Source organism: Ostrinia nubilalis, chromosome Z, assembly GCF_963855985.1.
Source record: "Ostrinia nubilalis chromosome Z, ilOstNubi1.1, whole genome shotgun sequence".
Classification (NCBI taxonomy): Eukaryota; Metazoa; Arthropoda; class Insecta; order Lepidoptera; family Crambidae; genus Ostrinia; species Ostrinia nubilalis.
In genome coordinates, this window is record NC_087119.1 from 4,519,258 (window position 1) to 4,546,330 (window position 27,073).

General features: G+C 35.5%; 2 protein-coding genes across 2 annotated transcripts in view; one reads left to right on the top strand and one right to left on the bottom strand.

Moving 5' to 3' along the window:
- The window catches only part of LOC135087164 (uncharacterized), a 31,586-nt gene extending 5,516 nt beyond the window's left edge, over positions 1–26,070 (bottom strand). The window contains exons 1-4 of the mRNA XM_063982003.1: positions 25,965–26,070; positions 12,404–12,537; positions 10,844–11,091; positions 7,716–7,836 (exon numbers count right to left, since the gene is read on the bottom strand). Of these exons, the coding sequence (XP_063838073.1) occupies positions 7,716–7,836; positions 10,844–11,091; positions 12,404–12,537; positions 25,965–26,063 (602 nt within the window). The 5' untranslated portion in view covers positions 26,064–26,070. The remainder of the gene's footprint in view (positions 1–7,715; positions 7,837–10,843; positions 11,092–12,403; positions 12,538–25,964) is intronic.
- Positions 1–27,073, top strand: part of LOC135087027 (coiled-coil domain-containing protein AGAP005037) — a 195,184-nt gene that overhangs the window by 127,588 nt on the left and 40,523 nt on the right. The window lies entirely within an intron of this gene.

Sequence of the window (27,073 nt, forward strand, 5' to 3'; positions counted from 1 at the left end):
ACAAGGGACAAATTGGAACATATTGCTTGTGAAAGCAATGATAACAGTAGCGACGTCATTATGTAAACAGTTTATATTGCTTGCAAAGTACTAAAGATTATTCGAACGTTGAATACTGATACCGCAATGGATAATGAGCACATAATTTGATTTCTTTGCGTGTGTGAATTTCTAATACGACACTGAGTTTCGAACTCAGCGCATTACTTAGCATCTCTCTATATTTATATGGAACCAAGTTATCTCCAAAATAACATTCCACACCTTTTTAACCTAGTCAGGTAATAATTTTAATAAAATACGAAGCACGTCATCTATCAATAGGATATAAAATATGTATATTTTAGAAGTTAATAAATTATGCATAAAATATAAACACTTTAGAAGTTTAGTTAAATCGTAGAATTTCTGAAAAACAAGTACTAAAATCGTACTGAAAAAAAAAGTATTAATATGTTATCTAATTTATTTATTAAACGTCGAATTTTATCAAAGATTTTGGACTAAAGTTTTTGAAAATATTTTATAGCCAACATAGAAAAAAATTAGGATTCTAAATCGTGAAAGAAATTTTTTTCGGAGCCTATTGCCTCCAAACAAACAAACAAACAAACAATTAAATCTTTCCTCTTTTATTAGTATAGATTTAACAACAGAACAAAACGCTTCTTTTTCTTCTTCACGAAACAAAACTCAAAGCGGATAAATAAATAAACAAATCTTTGGACAATTTCACAGCGCCATCTAGTCCAAAAGTAGGCAACCAATATGCTTGTGTTAAGGGTGCTATCATAATGGATATACTTTTTTATAATTTAATTATTCAATTAAATACATGGTACCTACATATTATACATAGTTACACCCAGATCCGTCAAAGAAATTAAAATTCATCATTTCATTTACTGCTCGGCCGGCCGACTCGAAACAGCCTCTCGGCATAGTATCAAATGTATTTGGTCGCCGTACAAATCACCGCTTCACGACACGAACGCACGTAAACGTCACGGCGGGAAAAATGACACAGGTCCTGCCTTGACGGGCGCTCGCGCCATACTAATCGATGTCGGCTTGCGCATTGTAATTTATACTGATATTCACATCAATATTTTGACAAAGTGGTTACTAATATTTAAACAATAACTGTAGAAATCAATTCTACAATGAATATTCTTTATTTTGGGATACTTTTATTGCAGTTATTGCTGTGTTTTTAAACCAAAAACCACGATCAAAATGTGACGTTAATCTTCAAATTTGCCAAATTATTTTTAGATTTTACTCAATAATGGTAATGAAATTCAAGAATCTATTTCATTAATGAACTACAAGAATATATGTCCGATGATTACTTTATATTTTTAAGCTTATTATATGAGCATAAATAATAGATACAGGACTTTGAAAATGAGTCTGCGGCAATTTTTTCGTAAAATGGTTGTGGGAGATGGGGCACTGTGAATTAAGCAAAAGAGTTTTAGTAAATCCGTTTCATTAATGGTCAACAACAAGGATCGACCTATCTTTCGCAGTTATTAAATAATCTCTGGGTATTGCTTAAGATAGTAATTCATGCTTCCAAAATCTTAGAAATTCGCACGAAAATGTAAAATGGCTCTTAACGCTTTGTCACTAATTTGATTGAGTGAAACTGTATGAATTCATTTTCATGCTGCTATATTTGCAACGCGCGTAACGTTAGGCAACGATACAATATGAAATGCAACATTTACAAAAACGTCGATTTACGCAAATCGTGCGCATTTGCTATTATGAATACATTTCTAGTCAATGAAGCGGTGTAAAAACGAAAGGCGTGGCTACGTAGCTATTATTGCGTAAACATAATCTAAATATCTCCAATCTAAATGATGATTACTTTGTTTTCTGAATACATAAATATTAGGAGATCCTATTGATTGTTTATTTAAAATAAACATAATGTACCCGCATACAAGGTTGCAAATCGCATTAATGCACAGTCTATCTGTGCCAGAGGGAAAATCCGTAAGACGTAATGTAGTTATTGAATATTCGGGACAGAAATAGAATATGCGGTTATTTGGGATGCACGAGAATCGCGTGTGCATTTACTGTACCTATTAGCAAGCCACATATGCTCAGGCATGGCATCAAGCAATGCTATTAGGAGTTAGATAAAGTTTAGGATTACAAAATCGACAAGTATTTTTCAATATATTTTTATTTTTTAAGTACATACAAGTACCTAGTACATCTAATTTTAAGTTTCTCTAGTCGAGTCTTTTTCTCATAATATTATCATGCTAAGGAAGTCGAAGAGTAGGTAGCTCTTAAAATTGCCTACACTACATAGGTAGTCTATACTCAACACGTTACGCGTAGACAGATCCCGCTAGTCACCATAGAAAGTGAAATGGCATGATCCGTTGCGCTTTGTCTCGTAATTTGACACTTCAGTGATACAGTTCTCGTAATACAAAAGCAAGATGTTGCTTGCTTGAATATCTTCTGTTGTAAAAAGAAAACACTAGGCGTGTGGGCGACCTGTTTCGTTGTTGAAAATACTGTCATAACCCAGTGGCCGAGTTATAGAATTATAGGCGACAAAAATGTTCGCGACTCATAGTTTATTCGCACACGTGATGGCAGGCACAATTTGTCCAGAATTCTCGAGACGCTCGCACCACGTTCGTGTGGGTCTTAAAATGTAAAGAACGATATAAATAAATAGAAGAACCACTGGTTTCCCACATATTATGTACATTTTAGTGGATTACTAATGTTTGGCCAAAAAACGTTTCCCAAATTATCACATCGCAAACAACGTTTCGCAAATTTTCATTTGGCAAATTTTCATTTGGCAAAACAACTTATTGCAAATTTTTAATTCGCAAATGTCGTGTTTGGCATATTATTGTTTACCAAATTATTGTTTGGCAAAGTATGTTTTGCCAAATGTTTCATTTGGCAAAAATATTTCACGATAAACAATTTACAAAATAATTTGATTGGTGCATAGAATGGAATACAAATAAGCCTGTGGTTATTATTTTGTTTCGTGAGTAGTAAATATAAAAACAATCTATATTAATTTTCATATTTCATTCTTTTTTTTCGAAATTTCCAAATGATTCATTAACAATAAAGGTGATTCTAGCGCTCGGCGGCCGCTGCCGCGGCACGCTTCGCTCGCCTTCGCGCGTTAATGGTCACTGTTCTAACCTAACCTAACCTACTATTTTCTGCAATACCTACTTTCTGCAACCATACTGTTTTCTGCAATCTCTTTGTTTTACATAAAATTCTTGTGAAAACCATGATCATGTGCCTATGCTTTGATTTGTGGGTAACGGTGGGTAAGTATGTGAAGTGTCAATTTGACCAAACAAATTATTTGGGATATAATATTTGGCAAAATAAAACATTTGCTATATAAACATTTGCCAAGTAAAATTTGGCCAAATGATAATTTGACCAAATGAATTAGTTGCGAAAAGTACAGTTGCTAAAAGTTCATTTGGGAAATGAAACTTTGGCGATAAGTTGTTTGCGAAGTGAAATTTGGCGAAAAGTAATTTGGCCAAACGGAAGGATACCACATTTTAGTATTTAATAGCCTCATGTATCACGATTGGATTTATCCGATATAATTTTCGTGTTACTCCATCTAATATCAATGATTTAATGATTAGGATGAAGTGGTCTACCAATTAGATATTGCAAAGCTAGTTAATACATAGTGACCGCATTCATAATCATTTCCGCAAAATGTGCCTCAATCTGCAGCCAGCGCGGTTAAAGCGACGTATAAAGTTACATAAACTGAATTAAGTAGAGTAGCTATTAATTCGACCTACGCGAGATTCTTTACTCATTAACGATTATGTATAAATATTTAGTTAAAGTTAATTGATTGATATTATCTTCATTAATACATAATTTTGTGTAAACATGTAATTATGTATTTAGCTGTAATCAGCGAGCTCGAGTTCTAATTTATATTTGTTTCTGTTAGCTAACAATTTAGCCCAAATAATTTTATAATTCTGGTGGGATTTGTATGATAGTAATTATAATTTAGACTTTATAAATTTCATTAGACATATTAGTTAAATATTATTATATGTATTTCAGAAAATTACAAAATACCTACTTCAGTTAATATCCAATAACTTGTTTATTAATCAAAGCAGCAATTTCATAGGTAAGCACGTATTACGTATGTTGAAGTTGATAAATGATTAAATTGCAAGCTTATATTTTACCAACTCAATGAAGTTTGACACGCAAGGTGCTTAATTAATTACAGACCTGGATATTCACTAAAACCTTTAAAAAGCTTGCGTTTATTTTGTTATATATTTTTCTATTTTAACCTATGGGGTCCAATGAATCACAACGAATGAATGCATTTTGAAGCGTAAATATGGGTGATGAATCGCGAAAATGTCAATAGCTTTTAATTGATGGATGGGTAACGGTATCCATCTTGCTAACGAACTATTGAATAAGGGAATAAAAATTGTATATTCAGGTATTGGTTTTCTTCGACTTCACTTTTCAACTTTCAGTTGGCAGTCTTAAAATTTGTACTTTACTTTAGATATGCTTTAGATTCCAAAGAATCCCCTCTAAAGAAGACATACCAAAAAATTTGTTTAATCGATACCCTTTCAAATACTGATATGCTCTAATATTAATATAATTTGCCGATCTGTAATCCATTTATGGTCCTGAACTCCCGATGCAGTGGTAGGGTTAAGTGCTTTTTAAAAGCCTATTTGCAAAAATAAATGAGTTTTATGAGTTTTTAATCTCACTTGCAAAATATAAAATTTCAGCTGATAGCTATCGGTGACAGCATAGCAAAAACTCGTACACGAATGTTACAATATAGGCACAGCTAAACACATAGAGCGGTTACATTTCCTAGTGCATGTAATGTTTGATTGCATTACACGAATCATGTTTTGTTGGATATTAAACCTCTGGGTCTCGAAGCTCGTGGCTTATTAAGATTGGTCGGTCTAAAATTAAAATTTGCAATCGCATGCAACTAGTTCTTACGATTGCATAAAACTGTGAAGAGATAATAATACCACGCTTCGTTTCACTCGCTCCGGCAATAAAATGTTTAATTTTGTATAGTTATAGGTACATTGCCTTCATACTTTATACTCAATGGTACGAACTTTCAAAATGTATTTGTCTAGAGATCATTCACATTGATATTACAAAAGCCAAACAAAGTAAGTACCCACATACTTCTACGAAATTCGGAATTACCTTCGCTTTTCAGCATCAAAGGCTAATGATACCGAATAAGCTCAAGAACCCCGTATAAATATGTTAGGAAAATATTTGTATTGGAAAGAGCTTTTCAGTATTTATTGGTTATTCCGGGAAAGGGCTTGATGTAAACATGTAATTAAAATTGTTTGATCAATTAGATCGGACGACGTCAATTCTTAGAAGTCTTGAATGGGAGCTGGAGATTTAAGAATTTATTCTCTTCTTTACATTCGTAATTTGGTTTGGTTAAAAAAGCTTGAATGAACCCTAGCTGAATGATGAGTTTAGATTTAGAATTAAAGAGAACTAAAATTCTATCAGTTCAACCAAAACGATGTTTTTGGTAATTACCTACTTATTTCGTACTAGCGGCCGCCCGCGACTTCGTACGCGTGGATCCCGTTTTACCCCCTTCATCTATCGTACGTGGTTTAGATTTTTTTATACAAATGTTTTTTCCCGCTAACTCCCGTTCCCGTTGGAATTTCGCAATATCCTGTTGTAACTAAGCTTTAAGTTTACGAAGGGACCTGCATGCCAAATTTCAAGCGTCTAACTTAAGCGGTTTAGATTTTTCATACAAAAGGATTTTCCCGGTAATTCCTGTTCCTGTTGGAATTTCGGGAATTCCTTTCTTAGTGTACCTAAGCTACGTGCCTTATAAATTTCAAGTGCCTACGTTTAGCCGTTTAGGCTGTGCGTGGGTATGTCAGTGAGTCAGTCATACAAAAGGAATTTCCCGCTAATTCCAGTTCCCGTGGGAATTTTGCAATATCCTGTTGTAACTAAGCTTTAAGTTTACTTAGGTACCTGCATGCCAAATTTTAAGCGTCTAACTTACGCGGTTTAGATTTTTTCATACAAATGTTTTTTCCCGCTAACTCCCGTTCCCGTAGGAATTTTGCAATATCCTGTTGAAACTAAGCTTTAAATTTACTAAGGTACCTGCATGCCAAATTTCAAGCGTCTATCTTACTTGGCTTAGATTTTTTCATACAAATGTTTTTTCTCGCTAATTCCCGTTCCCGTAGGAATTTTGCAATATCCTGTTATAACTAAGCTTTAAGTTTACTAAGGTACCTGCTTGCCAAATTTCAAGCGTCTAACTTAAGCGGTTTAGATTTTTCATACAAAAGGATTTTCCCGCTAATGCCCGTTCCCGTGGGAATTCCTAAGTATCCTATAACCTGCCCAGGAGTATGAAGAATAATTGTGCCAAGTTTCGTTAAAATCCGTCGAGTAGTTTTTGTTTCTATAAGGAACATACAGACAGACAGACAGACAGACAGACAAAAATTTTACTGATTGCATTTTTGGCATCAGTATCGATCTTTAATCACCCCCTGATAGTTATTTTGAAAATATATTTCATGTACAGAATTGACCTCTCTACAGATTTATTATAAGTATAGATTATAATAAGTAGTCATGAGTATTCACACTAACCAAACAAACAAATTGAGATTCCGAGAAGAAGTATTGGTTCAAATTCAAATACCTTGTATTTCTAAACACAATGTAATGAAATTCTAAGTATTTACTTAATTATAATGTATTCTCTTGTTACATACAAGTTAGTAGAAATAAAATTTTCAGGGAAAACTACTAGGTATAAGCCTCTGTTTTGCGTAGGTATTTATGAAGGTGGTTATGAAAGATAAACCAATAAAAATAAAATGTTAACGTATTAAAGTAAGGGAATATCAGATCTGCATGCATTTTATGCTCCGAAATGGATTTCAATATTGACCGTAACACTTTAATCCTCTTATTCATTTATGAAATAAGTATCTAGCTTTTACCTATACTGTGCCTATGACTTCGAGATATTTCTCTCTATGCGTCTCTCAGTCAGAGTATAGATTTGAAAAAACACATAAGATGCCTACGTCATATACTTCTTATAAGTTCTACACTGCTCGTAAATTTTAAGTTACATTAATTATAGTCGAATACTCTTATTCATAATAAGGCAAATAGCATAATAAACCTATTTTATTTGCACTGTCATTTTCTATTAAATGATGACAACGCCAAGTCGGAATCGAACGAGATAAAACAGTGCAATAGTTAAAATAGGTTTAATAAGCTGTTTGCATTATCCTACTAATATTATAATGGTGAAAGTTTGTGTGGATGTTTGTTACTCTTTCACGCAAAATCTACTGAAATGATTTTGTTGAAACTTTACAGTATTATTATTTGTAACCCAGATTAACATATAATTTATGCGTTTCTGTGGCACTAAATTTCACGCGGGTGAAGCCGCGGGCAAAAGCTATTTATGAATAAGGGTAAAATAGTCCACTCCACTCCACTGGTAAGCATTCTTTAATTGCACATTTTTCTTATTCTAATCATTGTAAAGAATCACACTTTCTCGTCACTTTTTAAATGTGATAGCTTATTATTTACGGTACGACCGTTATAATTACACTTACTTGTTTAATTTCAACGGGTAGTTAAGCCTGAAGAACGTTTGTCCGTGTACAGCCATGCTGAAGTAACTCGCTTCGTTCGTGTTCGAAATCCAAGCCAAAATCTCTTTGGGGTTGTCACTCACTGTGGAAAGAAAAAATTCAAGTTACTTATGGCTTACTTTTTGAAAGTTATAAATCGGTGTGATAAATCTGCTTACCATAAAAAAAATATCAAAACTAGTATTTTTATCAACATTATATCTATTTAAAAAAATATTAACCCTCCTTCTGGCGCAGTCGGGTAAAAGTAGTGAAAACAAATATTAGATTTTTTCAAGATTAAGACGATCAAAAGTCTAAAAGTTTGCTAGTTGATAACATAAATGAACTCACATGTCCAATTTTCTAAAATAATGTTGCCTACCTTAACAATTCGATATCCTGTTCAGGGCTATAATATAACGACTTATTTGTACGTATTTACGAAAAATACGCCGCGCCTGTGCCCGAATAGTCAAGCGCCTGTTCATTTGTTTTTCCTGTTTTATGGCTTTCTGTCGTGCACAGCTCGCCGTAGTTCTCTTACTACCCTGAAAATTCACCTTTCTGTCCCCACCCAGTCACGAACCGCCTCTGCCATATGACTCAGCCCTCTTTTATATCTTTTATAAATACTTTAAACGCGTTTTACATCTTTTGTATCGCTGTGCGAGCTATACGGCTTTCTGACCACGCTAGTCACCAACTCAGGTCCTTTAGGTCAGTTATGTAATAAGTATATCACGATCACGAATGTGTTTCACTCTCATTTCGTAAGTCGTGCGTGTCAATAAGTAGGGTAACGGAGCAGTAAGAACACCTCAGCCAGTTATCGTTCTGTGCTAAGTATAGATATTCAGAACTCACATGAGTTAGCAATATTATCTACGCTACATACGAGTACAATACAAATCTGTGAGATTTAATTTCGATTAAATATCAATACCAGAATAATATCTCTTATTTATTTATTCACTAACATTTTCATTTTCTTAAGAAACATTTAAGTTTGTAAAAGCTAATTTACTATGCGCACAGGTAGGTATAATGCCTTGTAACACGACAATCACGCCGCAAAGTTCAACAGTTTCATACAATTAGTGTCACTTAGTGGGTAAGATTGGCACCTCGCTGAGTAAGAGCTTGAATAGTTGCTGAAGTTTTCGTAACTCTTAGTGGCATGTACATTGTACACACAATCAATTTTATGGCTAAGTTTTAATGCCTATCCTAAAAACAACACGACCTATTCATACACCGCATAATAAACAATTTATTTTAAGAGAATGTGTGTTCACACTATTATCTTTCAGATGCGTTTCCCATAAATATGTCGTCAATGGGATAAAATCCGCTTCGAATTCATCAATTCGGCCCAACACGGTCAGTTAATTGGTCGGATGCGTATTTTCCGACTGCGAGTAATAACGAAGTACCATACCAGAAAAAGCTGGCTACATGATGTTCCAGTACGCTTGGAGAATGGTTGCATGAAGTTTGAAAACAATTATTTCAGTAACCTTAACATGTTTTCTTTCAAAACAAAGTATGATGTACTTTCAATATACAATTATTTAATTCAAGAATACCAAAATTGCAAACGCACTGAGCTTAGCGATATTAATCAAAATTATGAAAATCTTGCAACTACAAATATGTACATAAATTACATTTACATGTACATTGCATTGATTATGTACACGTTTATCCTGTACAATGACGGGTTCTCATAAATAATAAATAACTGATTTATTTCGATGTATCAGTCATCATCCCTCGTACAATTCTGTTTAAATCAGGCCATGGTGGCGTGTATTTAGTAACTAGAATATAAACATGCATATTTCTCTATATTCTCGCAAAGATTTCATCAAACATTCGCCAAAATGTCTGCATTAAATTCCCTAACAATTTATAATTAAGTGAAAACCACGAAGTAGTTCAATCTGTTGGGGACAGAATAATTGCAATGTGATGAATGCCCTTATAAAGCTGCTTTAAGGGCTTCCTTGACAAATAAGTAGTACCGTACTAGTTACCTTTATACTATAGGTAATAACAATCGGCACCTATAATGTAATATTACCAAATATCAATTTCTTATTAAATAATCCGTCAGTTCAACCTATCAGCAAATTTAATTGAGGTTGATCACATTATTGGATTACCTTTCATGTTCACAATCATAAATTTATGTACTACGCTTGGCTGAACCTTTGAGTACCAGCACTCCAAAATTATGTGACTGAACTATAACAATATTTTTGTAATAGAGAAATACTTGATTAATTATATTTGGTCTACATTTTCCATTACTTAGAATTGAATAAAATATTTATATCTCTTTACATCCAATACGCACATACAAAATTTTGTGGTTAATGTAGATCTGGCCGTTTCTGCCAGAATAGTTCATTGTTTTAACTCTCAAAGTTAACTAAGTTTACCTGCCCGGTAGTTGCAAAGCTTGGAAGTTGCTCGTCTGACAGATAAGTCTGAGTTCGACTGGAAGCGCTGTAATACTTTAGGTTACTTAGCTGTACAACTTCCAAAGAAATTGCTGCGTCTGAGACAGGCATTTAAGGGCGTGAATAATTAAAGTAGTCTTAGCCGTTGTAGTTCAGGCGGAGTAGAATATTACAGGACCACACCTGCTGCTAGGCATTTCTTTACGAGATCGAATCAGAAATGAGGAGATCCGTAAAAGAACTAAGGTCGCTGACATAGCTCAACGGATTAGCAAGCTGAAGTGGCAATGGGCAGGGCATATAGTACGCAGAACTGACGGCCGATGGGGCAGCAAGAATCTGGAATGGAGGCCACGTACGACGTCCACCCACAAGGTGGACCGACGACCTCATAAAGGTAGCGGGAATGCGCTGAATGCAGGCCGCCACCAACCGGCCATTGTGGAAATCATTGGGAGAGGCCTGTGTTCAGCAGTGGACGTCCTATAGCTGAAATGATGATGATGATGACACCTGCTCTTCCCGTGACCCATTAAGAACAACAGGCCACCTCAGCATGAGGAGTATAGGGCAATTCCTTCTAGAGAGAGGATCGCTATCCTGCAGTGGAGACTAAATGACCTGTGATGATGACTAACTAACCTGCATACGAGAACAGCGGATGATCTGTGGAGTGATTATGGAACTTAGTCCACATGCACAGAGTAAACTCCTTGAGGTCGGGCAGGCTCTTTTCGTACTCCATGTACTGGTAATGCAACTCCTGGTTCATGGAGATCTTGTACACACTGCAGGAGTCCGAGCCCTGGGACGGCGGAGCCATGTTGATCAGAGACAACTTGTTGCCGCCATACGGACTGGGCCGTCGGTTCAATATCTTGAGACTGCCACTGCAATGAATATTAATCGGTCAAGCCCTTAACGGTCATTGTTCATTGTTTATGGACCTGAAGGTTTGGAATTGAATATGGTGGGAACTAAGTATATGCCCACTGCAATATAAAGGGTTAACTATATTTAGCATACATAGTTAAATTTATGTAGTAAGTTAAATATCCGCTGTTGCAATCGATCAGTGCAAACAAAGGATCGCTACGTCGCGCCATTGCAATAATTATCAAGTTGACATAAAGCTAATACTTATTAATATATTATTATTATTGGTTTTTGGACCTTCATTTGCGCCAGCTCGACCAGGTTTGATCTATTGTGGCAGCCCTTGTCTTTAGAGTTCACTTCTTAGTCCCGTTGAGTCTATAAATTTCCAGATCCTTATTACGAATAATATAGCAAAATATTTAAAAATTATTTTTAATAATTTCATGCTGTGCTATAGTATTGAATTTACTGTGGGTCTAGTAATAGTTATTGAGCTCACGATGTTTTAACAATTTATTGCTCTGTGCGTAAAATTCTCAGTATCGCAATACAGTAGAATCTCGATTATCCGGACCTCGATTATCCGGATATCCGATTATCCGGACTCATTCTTCACGGTTTCTGATTACCGATTCAGGGTCTGGACCCATAAAAACCGAAGGCGCCGCCACCGTAACATGGTAAGGACGTCTTCTTAGTTCATTGTTAAAAGAAATGGATGACCAATGGTCTAAAATTTAGATTTTTAGACTCTAAAATGATGTATTGAAAACCCTTTCTATTGTAAAAAGTTAATTATTGTTTGATTTTACTTTGAAATCGATTATCCGGATTTTCTATTATCCGGAACACCCCTGGTTTTAATTGATCCGGATAATCGGGATTCTACTGTACTTTATGGCCGTAATTAATGTTGTCAAAATGAATCTGAACTAAGCCGATGGGTATTCTGACAGACATTATTTTACACTTACTTTGTGGGGCCACTTCAAATGTAATTGTGAGAGGCAATTATTTTATCAAGCCCTTCGCCTGAACACATAATATTCTCAAACTAGCGTAGGTACGCTAAATTGCGGTATACTGTCACCGCACAATTTCAGTGAATTTAGCTTCATTGTTTACATTCCTGTTTAATTCATATTGAGGTAGGTATATTTGCGTTCAAACGAACCTTTGATGCTGTAGTGCTTTGACGATGGGAGTTTAACAGGTGGAATAGAAAAGGCAAACACATTATTTGTCGTGGGTTCATATCCTCTGTGGCTGTGTTGCCTCAGTGCAAAATCGCACGGTAGTGTCGCTACACGTTCCAATATTTACCTTGGTTCTAAAGAGCGCTCAGCTGGTTTTACATAGGACGTGAATGATACACTGGACTCGGGGTGGATGGGTTGCCAGTCGTCCTCCCCCACGGCGAACCCTAGCAGGGCACACAACAATAGTATCCGCATATTCTGCAACAAGCAAATCATACAAGCATTTAATTAATACGTCAGATATCATTGAAAAGCTTTTATGAAACCTCTAAAAACAGTAGCGCAAAAAATCAGTTAATTACATTTGAGAGCTCAAACAGCAGAGCAGCAACAAAGCATTTTATTTCAATGTATAAATTTATTTATTTAAAATAATTTGTATTACGAATACCGGGTAAAAGGGGAATGTACCCGTTTCTGCCAATTATATAATTAATACAAGAAACTTCACAGGAAGTAAAAAACATAATAATTGAACTAAAAGCATTTCATTGAAACATTGCAAAAAGTTAACATGAAATACTGGTATCTATCGCTAATGGTTCCATTTCATTATAATTAATTGTGCTTGAGGTATTGATGCGATATCTGATTTGAGTTACGACCATTGTAAGTACACACTAACACTTTTAACACCGAATCTTAGTTTTGCCGACTTTAATAGCCAATCAATAACGCAACTATAAGTACTCTTAGTAGTTTTATCGATTTTTTATTACAGTTAGAAGTATCTGTTAGTAAAATAACTTCGGTACACTTTTACACAATTTTAACGTTGGCTAAAGTTGAAACTATAGGTATTCTAATTTTACGCAACATTTTAGAAGCAAACGCCGAGCGTATTTGGCATTACCTAGACATTCGTATATCGATTCTCTCAATTTTGGTATTGATTTTGATACTGATTCATTTTATGCGTCGGTTTTAACTACTGTTCCTTTAGGGTAAACATTGTCTATAATTGAACTTGATGGTGCAACACCTGAAGACGTATTGCGAGAGATTCAACGTTTCCAAACGAACGTGAAAGTGGCTGATTTATTTTGAATTCCACACTGTATAGTTGATTGCGTCAACAGACATAGGCGTGGAAGAGAAAAGTGGTTAGTGTATAGGAAACTCCTCGGTTCCTGTGGCTGGTCGGACCGCTTATTACCACGGCAGTTCGGTCGGTTGTAAAAATAATAGTACGGCTGTGAAAAGTGGCGTCGGTATGTACTAGCAAAACTGCTAGAGGTACAAACAACGTAAATAATTGTCTTTGGTTGGTACTGCACTAGTTTACTGCTTGCTTAATGCTCAACGAGCATTAATTGATACTGATGTAAGTGTTAATTGATTTTACATTTAAGAGTGTCAAGGAGAAATTGGAAAAGTACTACAGAACTCGATGAAATCCCCTTTAATGAATTGGAAAATTCCCGATGTCTCTTTCATTTACTATTCAGTGAATTGCGTGCGTAAGCTTGTGAATAGCGATAGGTATTACAGATATTTTTATGGTGCTGTATTTACAAGGAAATCTCCATGTTTTTCAATTACGGTATTTGTATTTTCTTACTCTCTTAATATTGAGACATTGAACCAAATCAGAAACAGATTCTATATTTAACATTGAAAATATTAATATACTGTTAGGATATTTATAGATAAGGCGAGAATAGATCTTGGTGTACATAAAATCTGACAGCCTGTATTGTTACACGAGAGCGCAATGTCACTAGAGGTATAATTATTGCGAATAAACAATACATGTTAAAGTAGGTAATTGAAATTGCTTGTTTTTGAATGTTTTTTATATTCATTCACACGCTAATTGATTCCTGCCTGTAACGTACAAAGTACAATACACATTATTCTAGTGCCCCAGTAATTTCGCCTGCTATTAGGGGATTAACATCAGCTGCCTTAATGAGGTACTTACATAAGAGTGCTTCATATCTCCTAACGGTCAGAATTATGGAATGAACGAACATACGATTAATATCTGGTATATTATTTATGCCGAGCATATTCTAGAAGCAAATGAACACGTCGTTATTTATTTGCCTGTCTGTAACTAATAATTTCTGAAATGTAAAGTAATATTTTAGGTGGTTAATAATTATATTATTTCCCGTGATTAGAATTGATGCTTCGTGTAATGGTCGCTTTACGTTCCGCTTCATCGAACGAAACCAATCGGAGTCCAAATTAGGGGCGGTATTCGAAAATTGTTTCCAATGTTGGATTTGTGCTGAGCACCACTCCACCCCGGCTTTGTATTTTCTCTCCACAGTGTCATCGTGAACGTTTCATGGCTGTGCGTAATTTCATTTTGAATAAATATTGATACCTACATAATGAATAGGGATGATGACTGGGTAATGAAATCGAAATTCTATTTAGTCCGTCAGACAGATAATAAAAAAAAATTGGACACATATTTTTTATTATTTTTTTCATAATCGAATAATTACAGTATTATATCGAGTTGAAATGTCGCGTGACGTCATTTTTGAGTAAAAAATCTACTCAAGCGTGACCGTATATGGAACGTATTCCCATAATTATTTGTCATCATTGACTGTCAAATTAAGTACCACATGCGAACTCAACTATTTTAAAGTATCACTCACACTTGTAGGCTTTTGTCCGATGTTTTTGGTCAAATTTTCAATTACAAGTACATAATTAAATTGTAATTGTAATTTTAATTTTTTAGTGTCCACCTTATCATATTCATGTCGTATTCGTACAACGAATTTTATTTACATATTTAATAACGAGCAACTTATTGCTAGCTCTAATATAACAGGAGTCACCCACATTCTAGACCTGTATTGTGATGCCCATAAAACTGTATATCTATACTCTCACAGAATGTTGATACAATGGAAATAGTTTTATAACCAACTTCAGTAATAATATATTATAAATCAGTGGGCTAACTTGTATCTTTGTTAGAATACAGTTAGTGTAGGTAGGATATTATGGCCTCCGCAATTTATTGGAACATTGTATCCATAAATCAGTTCCGTAGTAAGCAAACAATTAATCGTGCAATTTGAAATTATTTGCTATTTAATTGACGTGTTCTATCGTAACTTCCTTTGTTAGGGAGCTTAGGATCTATCGTGGTAATAAACCTGTCGACGGCGGTACCCATGCCTCAGAACTAGATGTGAATGTTGCAAGAGTGCCTATTGCGGATATACTGACGGAACCATGTGTAGGGTGACGTAATCCATCGAGATGCTATTAGTAGGGTACTCGACTATTTACCATACGGAATACAGCGCATACACATTGTTCTGCCCCCAAGCTAGGCGAATATCCTGTAGGTACGCGTACAAACGATAGCCAATCGATATTACTCAAACATACCCTGATTCAGAATCCGCTCGCCTATTCCGGCGATGGATGAAGGGAGTAATCAAGCAAACAAAAATATCACTCAGCGGCCCGAATATTTACCGAACTGGAGCGGTCAGACGCTGAAGTGAGTCCAACTTTTTAACGTAGACCGCTTAACCGTCGGTGTTTGAGAAATGTTTCGCAAATTAATTAAAACTTCATTTATACGTAGGTACGTTGTTAGTAGACCTATAGAGGTCTACTTCAGAAGTATGCAAATAACACCTCAATATTACCACCAAGTTGGCAGCTGACTACACAACTGATTTCGTATTACATCTCGTCGATTGTTTGAAATAATAATCTGAAATACAACTATTTTAATCATAAATCTCCAATATCGGTATTACGACTTGAAGATTATTGAAGCAGACTAGATAGCGATTCCCTGAAGACCAAATATTAAAATACATGCCTATAACGTAACGATTAATTATTATTTTCTCTAGATGATTCTCTATATTTTGCAGGTGTTTAAATACATGGTGCATTAATTTATTGACGCTCTGTTTGCTTTCAATTACAGCAATATAACTTTCAACTTAAAATTCACATTTGGTAACATTTTTATGTCACCTTTTATTCTTAACATCGTATACGTTAAGAAACGACGTATGCGTTTTGCTTGTACAATTCGCATACAGAGAGTTCCCAATTAGTTGTCTTCGCAAATTGTCCTCAATTAATTGTGATTAATATTTTTTTAAATAAAATATTTGTTTTGGATATTCTTAATTGATAATGCGGAAAAGACTAGCACTGTAAGCTCATAATGAACTTAGAAAATGGCATAAGATATAATAGAAAACCGGCATCGACTTCCTTGTTATTGAAGAATCTTTACATGGATAAACTCGTTGGTGATGTTAAATTACCATTTTGTACATGATCAATGATCAGCTATTACGATGAGATAGTTTTGAGCTAATACTGTTAATGAATGATACTGATAATTATCAACCCTAGGTTCAACACGGTCAGCGCATTAGAATTCGGCAAATGTTCGCGTTGTTGCGTCCTGTAGGAATGTGTGTTCATTGATCAGTCTGTTCATCATACGCGAATCGCTTGGCCGAATTTGGCACGCAATTCGCGCGGCTGTTTGTAATCTGCACAATAGCTGTAGCTCATCAAAGCATTTTACGGCGAAAAAATTTGATGAAACGGCTGAAACGATTGCGCTTTTCAGCTCATATTATACCCAATTGTATGGTTAGCAAGCCATAAATATTTTATTACAAAATACATATTGAATATTTTAAAATTAAATACTTATATCGGATCTGATCAATTTAACCAGACTGATGGGATAGATTACATTGACAATATACTTGGCGGGCGTGATTAAATCTGCGAATACAATTAGCTTTATCCGATCCTGTGCTTGTATGTAGGTACAGGACATTAAGGTATTGTACCGGCGATGTAATCCGAGGACGGCTCCGGTGTAATCATGAAGTGAACAGGGTTCCTGATTTACCTACGAAATCTGAAACATTAATGGTTAAGAGGAATTCTGTTGTGATAAGAATAGGACGTGGCTGAGAATTTTTATTTCAGTTACAGCTAAACTGTATTTGCCTGAGAATTTTTAAGAAACAGAATCGGAGAACAGACTAATTTGCGGTTCTTTTTCTAGATACGGAGTAAAATCTGGTGTAAGAAATGTGAATATTTATAAGAAACAATCTTCTAATGGGTTTATTGATAAGAAATAAGGAAAGGTTCGCTTCAGTAACCCCAAGAGTTCTCAGAGTGGCATCTGGCTGTACCTCCTAGTAATAAGTTATGAGCTGGGAAATTATGTGGTTCACGTAGCATGGGCAAACTAGAGGCGTCGCAAAACTTTGGCCAAATGTGGATTATGGCCGGGGCGTTGGGCGTGGTCCGCACCTTGCTACGTTTTGCACACTTCGTTCCACTCTGTAATTGAATGCACACTATGTGTAGGTGCTAATCAACCAGCGTTGCCAGACGTCCCGATTTTGGCGGGACGTCCCGATTTTTAAATCAAATTTAAATGTCCCGCGCGGGACAGGCTCGGTCCCGCTTTTCGGAGAGAGACAATCACTTCACCAGACTATTGTTTAAACGCCATTTATTCTAAAGAATAAAACTTTTTTAATTTCGATTTTTCTTTTTTTTGTCTTTTTTATTCTAAAAATGAATTTAACGATAGAGTAAATCTGATTTAAAATATTATTTTTTTGTTAAAATACATTTTCTATGGCTACTTTTGCTATCTATTTTCACGTAATAAAAAGATAAATATTTGAAAACCTTTGATTATATACGTTTTTTTACTATGTCCCGCTTCTGACGGAAGAATCCCGCTATTTTCACTCAAAAAGTACCAAAGTCCCGACTTGGCGAAAAAAAAAACTGGCAACGCTGTAATCAACACTTTGAAATACCTTTACCTATGCAAAAGGGCATATAATATATTCTTGAGGCCGTAACTTCACAGGAGTTCTAAGAGCGACGACGTGGCGTCTAAATTAGATTCCTGATAGGATTATGTGAATTTGTAATAATGTTTTCTTGTAACGAAATATCAAGTAAATGTGCTTAATAAACAGAGTAGCTACTTTTTCAAAGGTGCTCTTAGTCATTGTGTAACAACAGTTACGTAAGTGAGGCATTATAATATCCGTAATTATTTAATGAAAACGGACAATATTATTCAATCATATCTAGTTGTTCACTTAATTTATTTTACTTTATACAATGGACATGGCGCACAATTTTTGTTGAAGATGCCAAAAAATACTACAAAAAATTAGAATGAATACTGTATTTTTACTTTTTTGATATCTTTAAAAATGACTGAAATATTCAAGCTCAAAGTGCGCTCTTCCGCTAGGAGCGATTTTCCGCGCGGATTTTGAAAATGTGACGTAGTAACATGAAAAGCTGCATGTAAGATATTATCTGTGTACAATGGTTAGAATGGTTAGTAGGGGAGCCGAAGCGGGGATTTCGGGACTTACTAAAGAGTGGCAGACTAACATACAAGGAAATACTTTGTACCTGGTTGATTACCTCTAAGTATGAATTTTTGATATAAAACGGCATTAGTTCTTATGCCTCTCACCCAAAAAATACCTCAATTAAGCCCAAATTTGAGACCGCAGCCAAACTTTGAGTGACGATGGTAACTAGCCTAGATGGAGGACACATGAAATTGAACTTCTGCTTCTTCATTGATAAAGACTTATCATTTACCATACCTTATCATTTTGTATTCCATTTTCAAGTCACTTTTTTTTCGCTTACTGTTTAAACAAAACGTGGGATTTTTTTAAATCTCAGGTCTTTTGAACGCACATCTGAACGATGTCTGGTTTTAATTTCTTCAGTTACTCCGTGACCATGGCGCTCGCAACAGTGCCGAAATATTGGAAACTCAAAACTAAGGTACATGGTAGCAATCCCGTCAGTAATAATATGTAATAGGAAAATGTCTTGAAAAATAAGTAAATCGTATATTACTTTATGTAACTAATTTTATAATGTATCATACTTATAACTAATCACTTCATTCCGAACTAGAAAACGATTCCAAGGATTCCACTTTTCTTCAATAGATGATCAAGATAATAGTTATTTATTATAAATTGCTCTTCCACTATTTCAATTATTCTATCTTACATCTTACTTGATGAAATCTTTTTCAATTTAATTTACATGGTCATAACATTTTCACCATTCCTCTGCACCAATTTGTGAGGTACACCTGAAACCCCCGATAAAGCAGCTATTATAAGAATAATATTTAAAAAAAACCCTCCTTCTGACGCAGTTAGGTAATAAACTAAATGTATCCAATTTCACTTAAACTTACTGTCAACTCAACGACGCGCTTTAAAATCAAAGATTGACTATGAATTATGCCTTATTTTACAATACACATTGAAAACAATATGACTTGCTTGAGCTTTTTCGACTTTTTCACAAAAATAACAAATAGGCATGAAGAGATTACAAAATTTCTGCAGCGACTGACAGTTCACTTGATTTACTTTGACAGGTGACAATAAAGCCATAGACATTTGCCATATGAAAGACACACTTTTCCAATATTTTTGTTTGCCATGAGATTCTGGTACACCTATACCTATAATTTAATGAAAAGATAAACTAAATTTTTTCTGCACAACGAAAATCTGCTTTGGCGCGTAGCAATGCAACGTGACAACTGCAGTTCGGACTTCTTTATGCGTCCACTACACATACAATAAAATTCGAACTATCGCACATTTTTTCTTTTTAATTCTAATTCAGTAAAAAATGTTTTTGAAACCTTCATTCAAAATTCAAAAGTTATTATCATATGACAGAACTTATGACCAGACTATGTACATTGAATAAAATATTTTTCTATTTATCATCAAGCTTAGCAGTCTAATAAGTTACTATGACACTCGAGTTAATCCACATTCAGCACCATAGCCTCCCCTTCTACAAGGCCCTCTACAAATGTCAAAACGTCACTTAACCCTTTTAGCACCAGTTCTTTTGTTTTTGAGAAGATGTACCCAAATTTTTATATCAATTTAATTATAGTCCAGTCGTTTGGTACAAATTAACGTGGTTACCTGGAAAGTGTTCCGGGAGTTTTGAAAATTGGTGATTAAAATAGATTTCGCTATGCTCTCTGTTAGTCTGTTAGTTAAGTGTGATTGCCGCGCTCGTTGCGAAATTGGAAAAATGCTGCCATAGAGAAGATTTTTGATAGTTACATTCTTTCCTATTTCGTCGTTACAGCCAAATGACGTTCACTGCTGGACAAAGGCGAGAGGCCTTTGGGTTTTCCATAGGTTTTTCATAATGAACAGTCCTGCGCTGCCCGCATTCAGGTTATTCAAGCGACCTTTACCAGATCGTCGGTCCACCTAGTAGGAGGCCTGCCCACGCTACGTCTTTCAGCCCGTGGTCGCCACTCAAGAAATTTTCTGCCCCAATGGCCATCGTCTCTACGAGCTATGTGCCCCGCCCACTGCCACTTGATTTTAGCAATTCTGCGTGCTATGTCGGTCACTTTGGTTCTCCTGCGGATCTCCTCATTTCTGATTCGATCACGCAGGGAAACCCCGATCATAGCCCGCTCCCTTTGGGTGACCTTGAGCCTTCTTATGAGGCCCATAGTAAGCGACCACGTTTCAGAACCTTAAACTTTCCTATTTATTTCACGACTAGCTTTTGCCTGCGGCTTCACCACCGGAAATCTATTTATTCACCAATTTTCAAAAATTCCGGAAAACTTTCCAAGTAAAATTAACAAATAACTGGACTATTTGCTCGTTATGACAAAGACACAAACTTGGTTATTTTTCCAGAAAATTTATATTTAAGTGCATAAATGTAAAAATGGCTTCATAGTGCACAAAATTGGCAATAGGTGGCATAATAATGGTTACTTTTTAGCGCCTAGTTTGAAATGTGATTGAACAATGACAACTAACAACAGTTGTCAGTTAGGTAAAATTTTATTTTAGTTGGAAAAAGACAAAAAGTGGTAAATGGGTTAACGTGCGGGGGCTGCAAAATCATGTTGTGACGTCACGCGCGAATATTGGAAATTTTTGAAAATTTTAAAAAGTCCGTAAACTTCTCGAGGCTCTATCTTCGGTAATACTGGATGGATTGAGGTGAAATAAAAACTAGTGTAATGTGTGTGATCTAAACTTTAAATTAAGTCATAATTTAACTTAATATTACAACTTATGCGTGTTGTCCATTATACGGGAAGTAATAGAGATAAAATAAAGCATAACACATTTCGGTACTGCAGCGGCCATTAACAGATTAAGGATTAACGGACACCACGGACTGTGACGAACATTTAGCTACTCGTATTAACGCGGTAAAAGGTATCAAGTGTCTTTAGACACTGCAATAGTAGAATTACGACCTTAAAAAGGTTTCATGAAATTATTGGAACTGAATTTTGTACTTTTATAGATAGTTACGAGTATACGGTATTCTGCTGTAATTTTTTCACACGAGTCGCTCTACTATTCAAATCTAACATCACAAATGCATCCCTGATACGACTCTATCGTGACATTTGCTGACAAGACAATAATTAATTAACTCTTAATTACTACTTACGTAATTGAGTATTACCAGACAATGTTAAGACAAATGCAATTAAATTGACACTATTATCCTGGAACTGGACTTAATACACAGGTGCGTTAATAACCGGGAACAATTAATTGATTCCCGGTAAACTAACTGTTGTCCCACAGAAGACATGCAATAATTGGATGGTCTGCCATACATAGATATTATATCTGCGATAATAATATGCAATTGAGGGTAGTGTGACAAACGTTACTTAATAATACCTGTTATAATAGGTACTATGTAATCTTATAAAGATCATACATAATATAGGTAACATACTTCGGACTTTCGATAAATATTATTGCTCATTACATTTTCTGCATAAAGGATTTGAACCCACAGGAGTGTTGTAGTAAAACACTTGAGCAAGCAGCTGTCAACCAAATTAGATGTACCTAACAGCTAATGTATGAACGGTAATCAGTAAGTCACGCAACTGGCAATAAAACGCGACGTTCACGTAAATGTAAATAGCTTATGAGCCAAAGCACACGATACGCTGTGGCGGCGGTGCGTCGCCGAAGCGCTGTAGCTGCGTCGTCTTACATAGAAATATCTGAGGCAAACACGAGCGTTGCGGCGCCGCAACGCATCGTGTGCTTTGGCTCTAAGTAGAGTAACTGAAATGTGGGCTACTGGGATAGCGGACGCCTTTCCATCGGCCGTTCAACCAACACGCAATGACAGACGTGTTACGTGATTCGGCATCGCCGGTAGCTAATATCGTATGCATCGAAATTGTAATACCATTTGATTGTTAGGTAGTAGATCATTGTTTGTTGTAAGTGTGTATAAGATTATATACATAGAGGTATTTGTGTAGTTTTAATCCGTGCTATACGATTCTCATAATGAGGCTATTTATACGCAAAATTAAGATAAAAAAATAATCGTAATCAAACAAACGATTACTTTTCCAAGCAATATAATAATTCTTAGTTCATTAAAATTGAAACAACAAACATTTTCTTATTGTTCCAATTCTCGCTATTGGTATGCGCAAGAGCGCCTGTGATTAAGTGAAATTATTATGTGCGCTCGCGGCGCCTTACGTAACGACTCGTCTTCCGGCTGCACTGGGTGGCCACGATGAAACCGTTCGCACTTTCCATATATGTACCGTTTTACACCTTTGCTCACTTTTGATTTCCATCTACCGTATATTTAGAGCTGAGTTCACGCTTTACAATTTTACCTGCAGAATCCACATCGGAGTCCATTAGACTTGTTTGCTTCGGAGTGCCTAATCTAATTCGCTCGGTCCGTCTCTGTTCGCAAATCAAATCGCAGTAGGTGCCCATCCGGTTATCCGCTGGCTACATCCTATCTGTTACCCTGCACTGCCGGGTATAATTACGGCTATCCGAGCCGATAATCATTAGGGTCCCCTTTCGACCCAACAGGCATCCAATATAATTAGTATTTAATGTACAACTTGGTGACATGTACAGTTATTAGCTTCACTATTCGAGCTTTGGACTATCGGAAACACTGTCACACTGGAACTAGTAATTACTGACGCCTCGTTAGAATTTTGGTTGGTAATTGAATCGTAAACAAAGCTTTGATTTTATAGTTTGAATAAATAATAAAGGTTTATAAATATAAAATATGAGGAGTGTCTGGGGAAGGTGAGGAAAATTCCTGTGACATCTTACACTGGAAAATGGGACTGTAGGTGTGACGACACTCGTAATAATGTATGCGACGTATTTTTGCCAAAACAAACAAGACGAAAAGCGCAAATGATAAAAGCCTCCTGACGTCTGTTAATACAGTTATTAATGCATCTCAACTGCGTCTCTACATCTCTAAGGCCTTTTTAAAAATAGCTTCTACTATATCAGTTTCTTGAAAACGTTAATTATGTGCACTTCGTAGCTTTATTGCTAATTAGTTCAGCGTTGAAAAGTATTGAGAGTTTATTATTTAAAAATAGAATGCAAAAGTATTCTACTTTTTATTTTCATCTAGGATGATGGTATTCCTAAATAAAGGTCTATCAATAAGTAGATTGTCTTTTGAAAGAAAGAAAATATATTTATTTGGTACTAAAAATAGAATGATACACATTGACAATATAAAGCAAAAATAATAAAATTGTTGTTACTAAATTTGTCTCTGCTCAGTTTTCGAGATGTTATTAATAATACAGACTAGTAAACGTGTCTCTTGAGATTTTCCTTTGAGAAATTGAAACCTTGCTATCATCGCATCGTTTACATCCATTATTATTATATTATTCTTTTACAAGTTTCTTTTTAAGAAAGAAATACGTGATATTTTTGCCAATAAAATAACATCTATTAATAGCTTAACGTCAATTAAGGATTAATGTTTATTGTTTTCTAAAATAACACCCACAATGTTGTTTAGTCTATCGACGACGTCTATCGAATTGTTTTTGAAAAGCTTTCGTCTGAGAAGTCTTCTGCCAACTTGAATTAATAGAGCTGTAACCGATTCGACGCGCTTCAGTTTCGCGGAGTTGTTCAAACAACCTTTGCGCGTGTCAAAGCCAGTAATTAACTCTCGGGTGTTGCTCCTTTTTGTCCAGGATGTTATGAATGCAATTAAAAAGTATTCCAATCACATGTGAATCTCCATCAAATGAAGACAACTTAGATGAGTTTACTTTGAAATTCCAAACATAGACACTTGTCAACATTGAAGACATTTTCCCAAAAGATAAACAGAACCTGTAGCAGTGATATTGATTTCGGATATTCGTGTACCTATGTTTTGTAATGATAATCGCAGTTAAAAACTACTAGTGTTGAATGATGCAATGAAATCATTTAGATTACAAAATTACTCGATATGTTTATGTAAGAAGTGTGAACACGGTTTGTTTATTTAAAGTTATGTACTTATGAATAAAACGAAGGCAACAAAACTAGTATTGAACTGTAAGGTAATATAAATATATGCGTGCATAAGCCTAGTTGTGATTAATTAAAAGTATAGACAGTTTAATAGGCCTACATTCTTCTTGACGCAAAGTGTTGTGTTAATTAATAATATGATTAACGGCGAGTACTTATTTCATAATATGTGCAAAATATTTCCGCTCTTTTATGTTTACTTAATCAATAACATGAAACCGAAATTATTATCATGACGTCATCAAACAATTTTGTACGTGTACCAATACTTACTACTAGAGCCTTTTGAGATATTCTCTAAAAAAACTTGAGCCGATTAGTTGCATGCATTCGTTTGCTAGGTAGGCTTCCTAATACGTTATTAGAGCAAAGACTAGTTTTGTTTAAAATACTTGCGAGAAGATATACCTAATAAAAGTATTAACCGTGAATCAAAGATAATCTGATTTTATTCTGCAATCTTGATAATGAATTCAAAAGGATTTAAAGCATTTACATTTTTTCCTGGCGGCTCTTGATGAATGCTTAACTCGTTCAAAGCCGGTTTCGTTGATATCAGATTCAATTAAATGTTGGACTCACTTTCGTTTGAGTTGCGAGATACCTACTTTTTCTAGGTTTATTTTATGTTTTCCGCTGCTATTTCTGTTTGCGCGGATTTTTTTCCGACGTGAACCGTAAGTGAATATATCAATTCATTGTTTGGTCCAGGATATGATCGGGAGCTTTGTGCTTGGCGTTTTGTTACTAAAATAGCGTGAATTGTAAATCGGTTCAGTGCAAAAAAATTATTAGCCGCAACAAAAAGTGTTATCGTTTATTTTTGAGTTGATTCGTAAATACATACGGTATGAATAAAAGAATTAAAAAAAGCACTGTTGTTTGTAGAACTGATTTCTTCAATTAATGAGAAATATTACATGGAATAACTTTTCTGTAAATTTGTGAAATTAAGTAGATAGAATATCCCTTTTTTACTTATTAATTATAACCGAAAAAATGTACTAGAACGTTAGGGATATTACGAGCAGCTTAAGAATTTCTTCCTATGTAACTATTGTTAATCCTACTAATTGTTTTATAAACAATCAGCCGTATATCTACCACTATTGCTTTGACACTTATTTACAATTCGCCAAGCCAAATTGAAATCGCGATGCGTACGTTTAACATGCAGCAAGCACAACTATAGCACATGTTCACAACACTTACTATGTAAGAAGCGTCTTCAGACGGCGCGCGCACAGACACAGACTGCGCTGGCGCACCGCGGGCTGCGCTCAGGCGGCACCCCACTCGCGACCCTCCCATCCTACCACCAAACTGACGTGTCCACAAACAAGAATGATACACATTCTTTACCTCCACACTTACGATACACACAGTGGAGCCGTGAACCAAATTACTTTCGTTTTCATGTCCAGCTCAGATTCGATGACAGTGAAAGTTAGGTCAGGGACATACGTCAGATCAAACTGTGAGATAACAAACATGCGTAATTTGACATTTTTAGGAAACAATTGGTTCTATTTAAATATCGTACAAGTATGTCCTGTTGATAGGCTTAAATTATAATTAATTAGTTGTCATACGCGTCGGACATAGCTCTATCGGTGGTCCGATAGAGTTCGTAGTTGGCACTACGTATTACAAAATCAAGTGTTGTTGGACAGGTTGATTCTGCCTAAGGGCTCTTTCAAATAAGACGTCTTGAGCCGGATATTAAGTAGTCCGTTTGCAGCATTTGCAGGGCCTTGGAAATACAAATGATAATAACCAACAGTTAGTGTGTGGTCTTACAAACGCACGACGGATCCTGCTCAAAACGTAGTATACTTAGTATTAGTTGAATTTAATTAAAAAAAAATTCCTCCCATTAGTCCCTTGTGGTAAGCCAAGTAAATATGCGTGTTTTACAAGTGGACTCGCCACAATACTCGAACGCGGTGGGATTCGAACCTGCGTTCCTCGGATCTCAAGTCGGCCAGTCCAACCCCTTCACTGCTTAGCTATCGTGTCTATATTCTGAGAATTAATCCCATGTAATCCGTCGAGAATAGGTAAATTTTATTCAAAGTGACTCTTCTTTGAATTATTTTCGGAGATAAGTAACTTAGTCGTGTATCAAAGAATCTCTTTGTATGAATTTTTTATGAATTCGAAAGTTCCTAAAACAAAGTGACAATACAATTCATTCAACCCTTCAATAAAAAAGCCTGAAAATATTTTTATTCTAAATGTCATAAGTTTAAGAGGCTTTCAGTTTTAACATTGGAAATGTAAAGAGCATAAACGACGTCATTTTAGTAAACAGCGACACC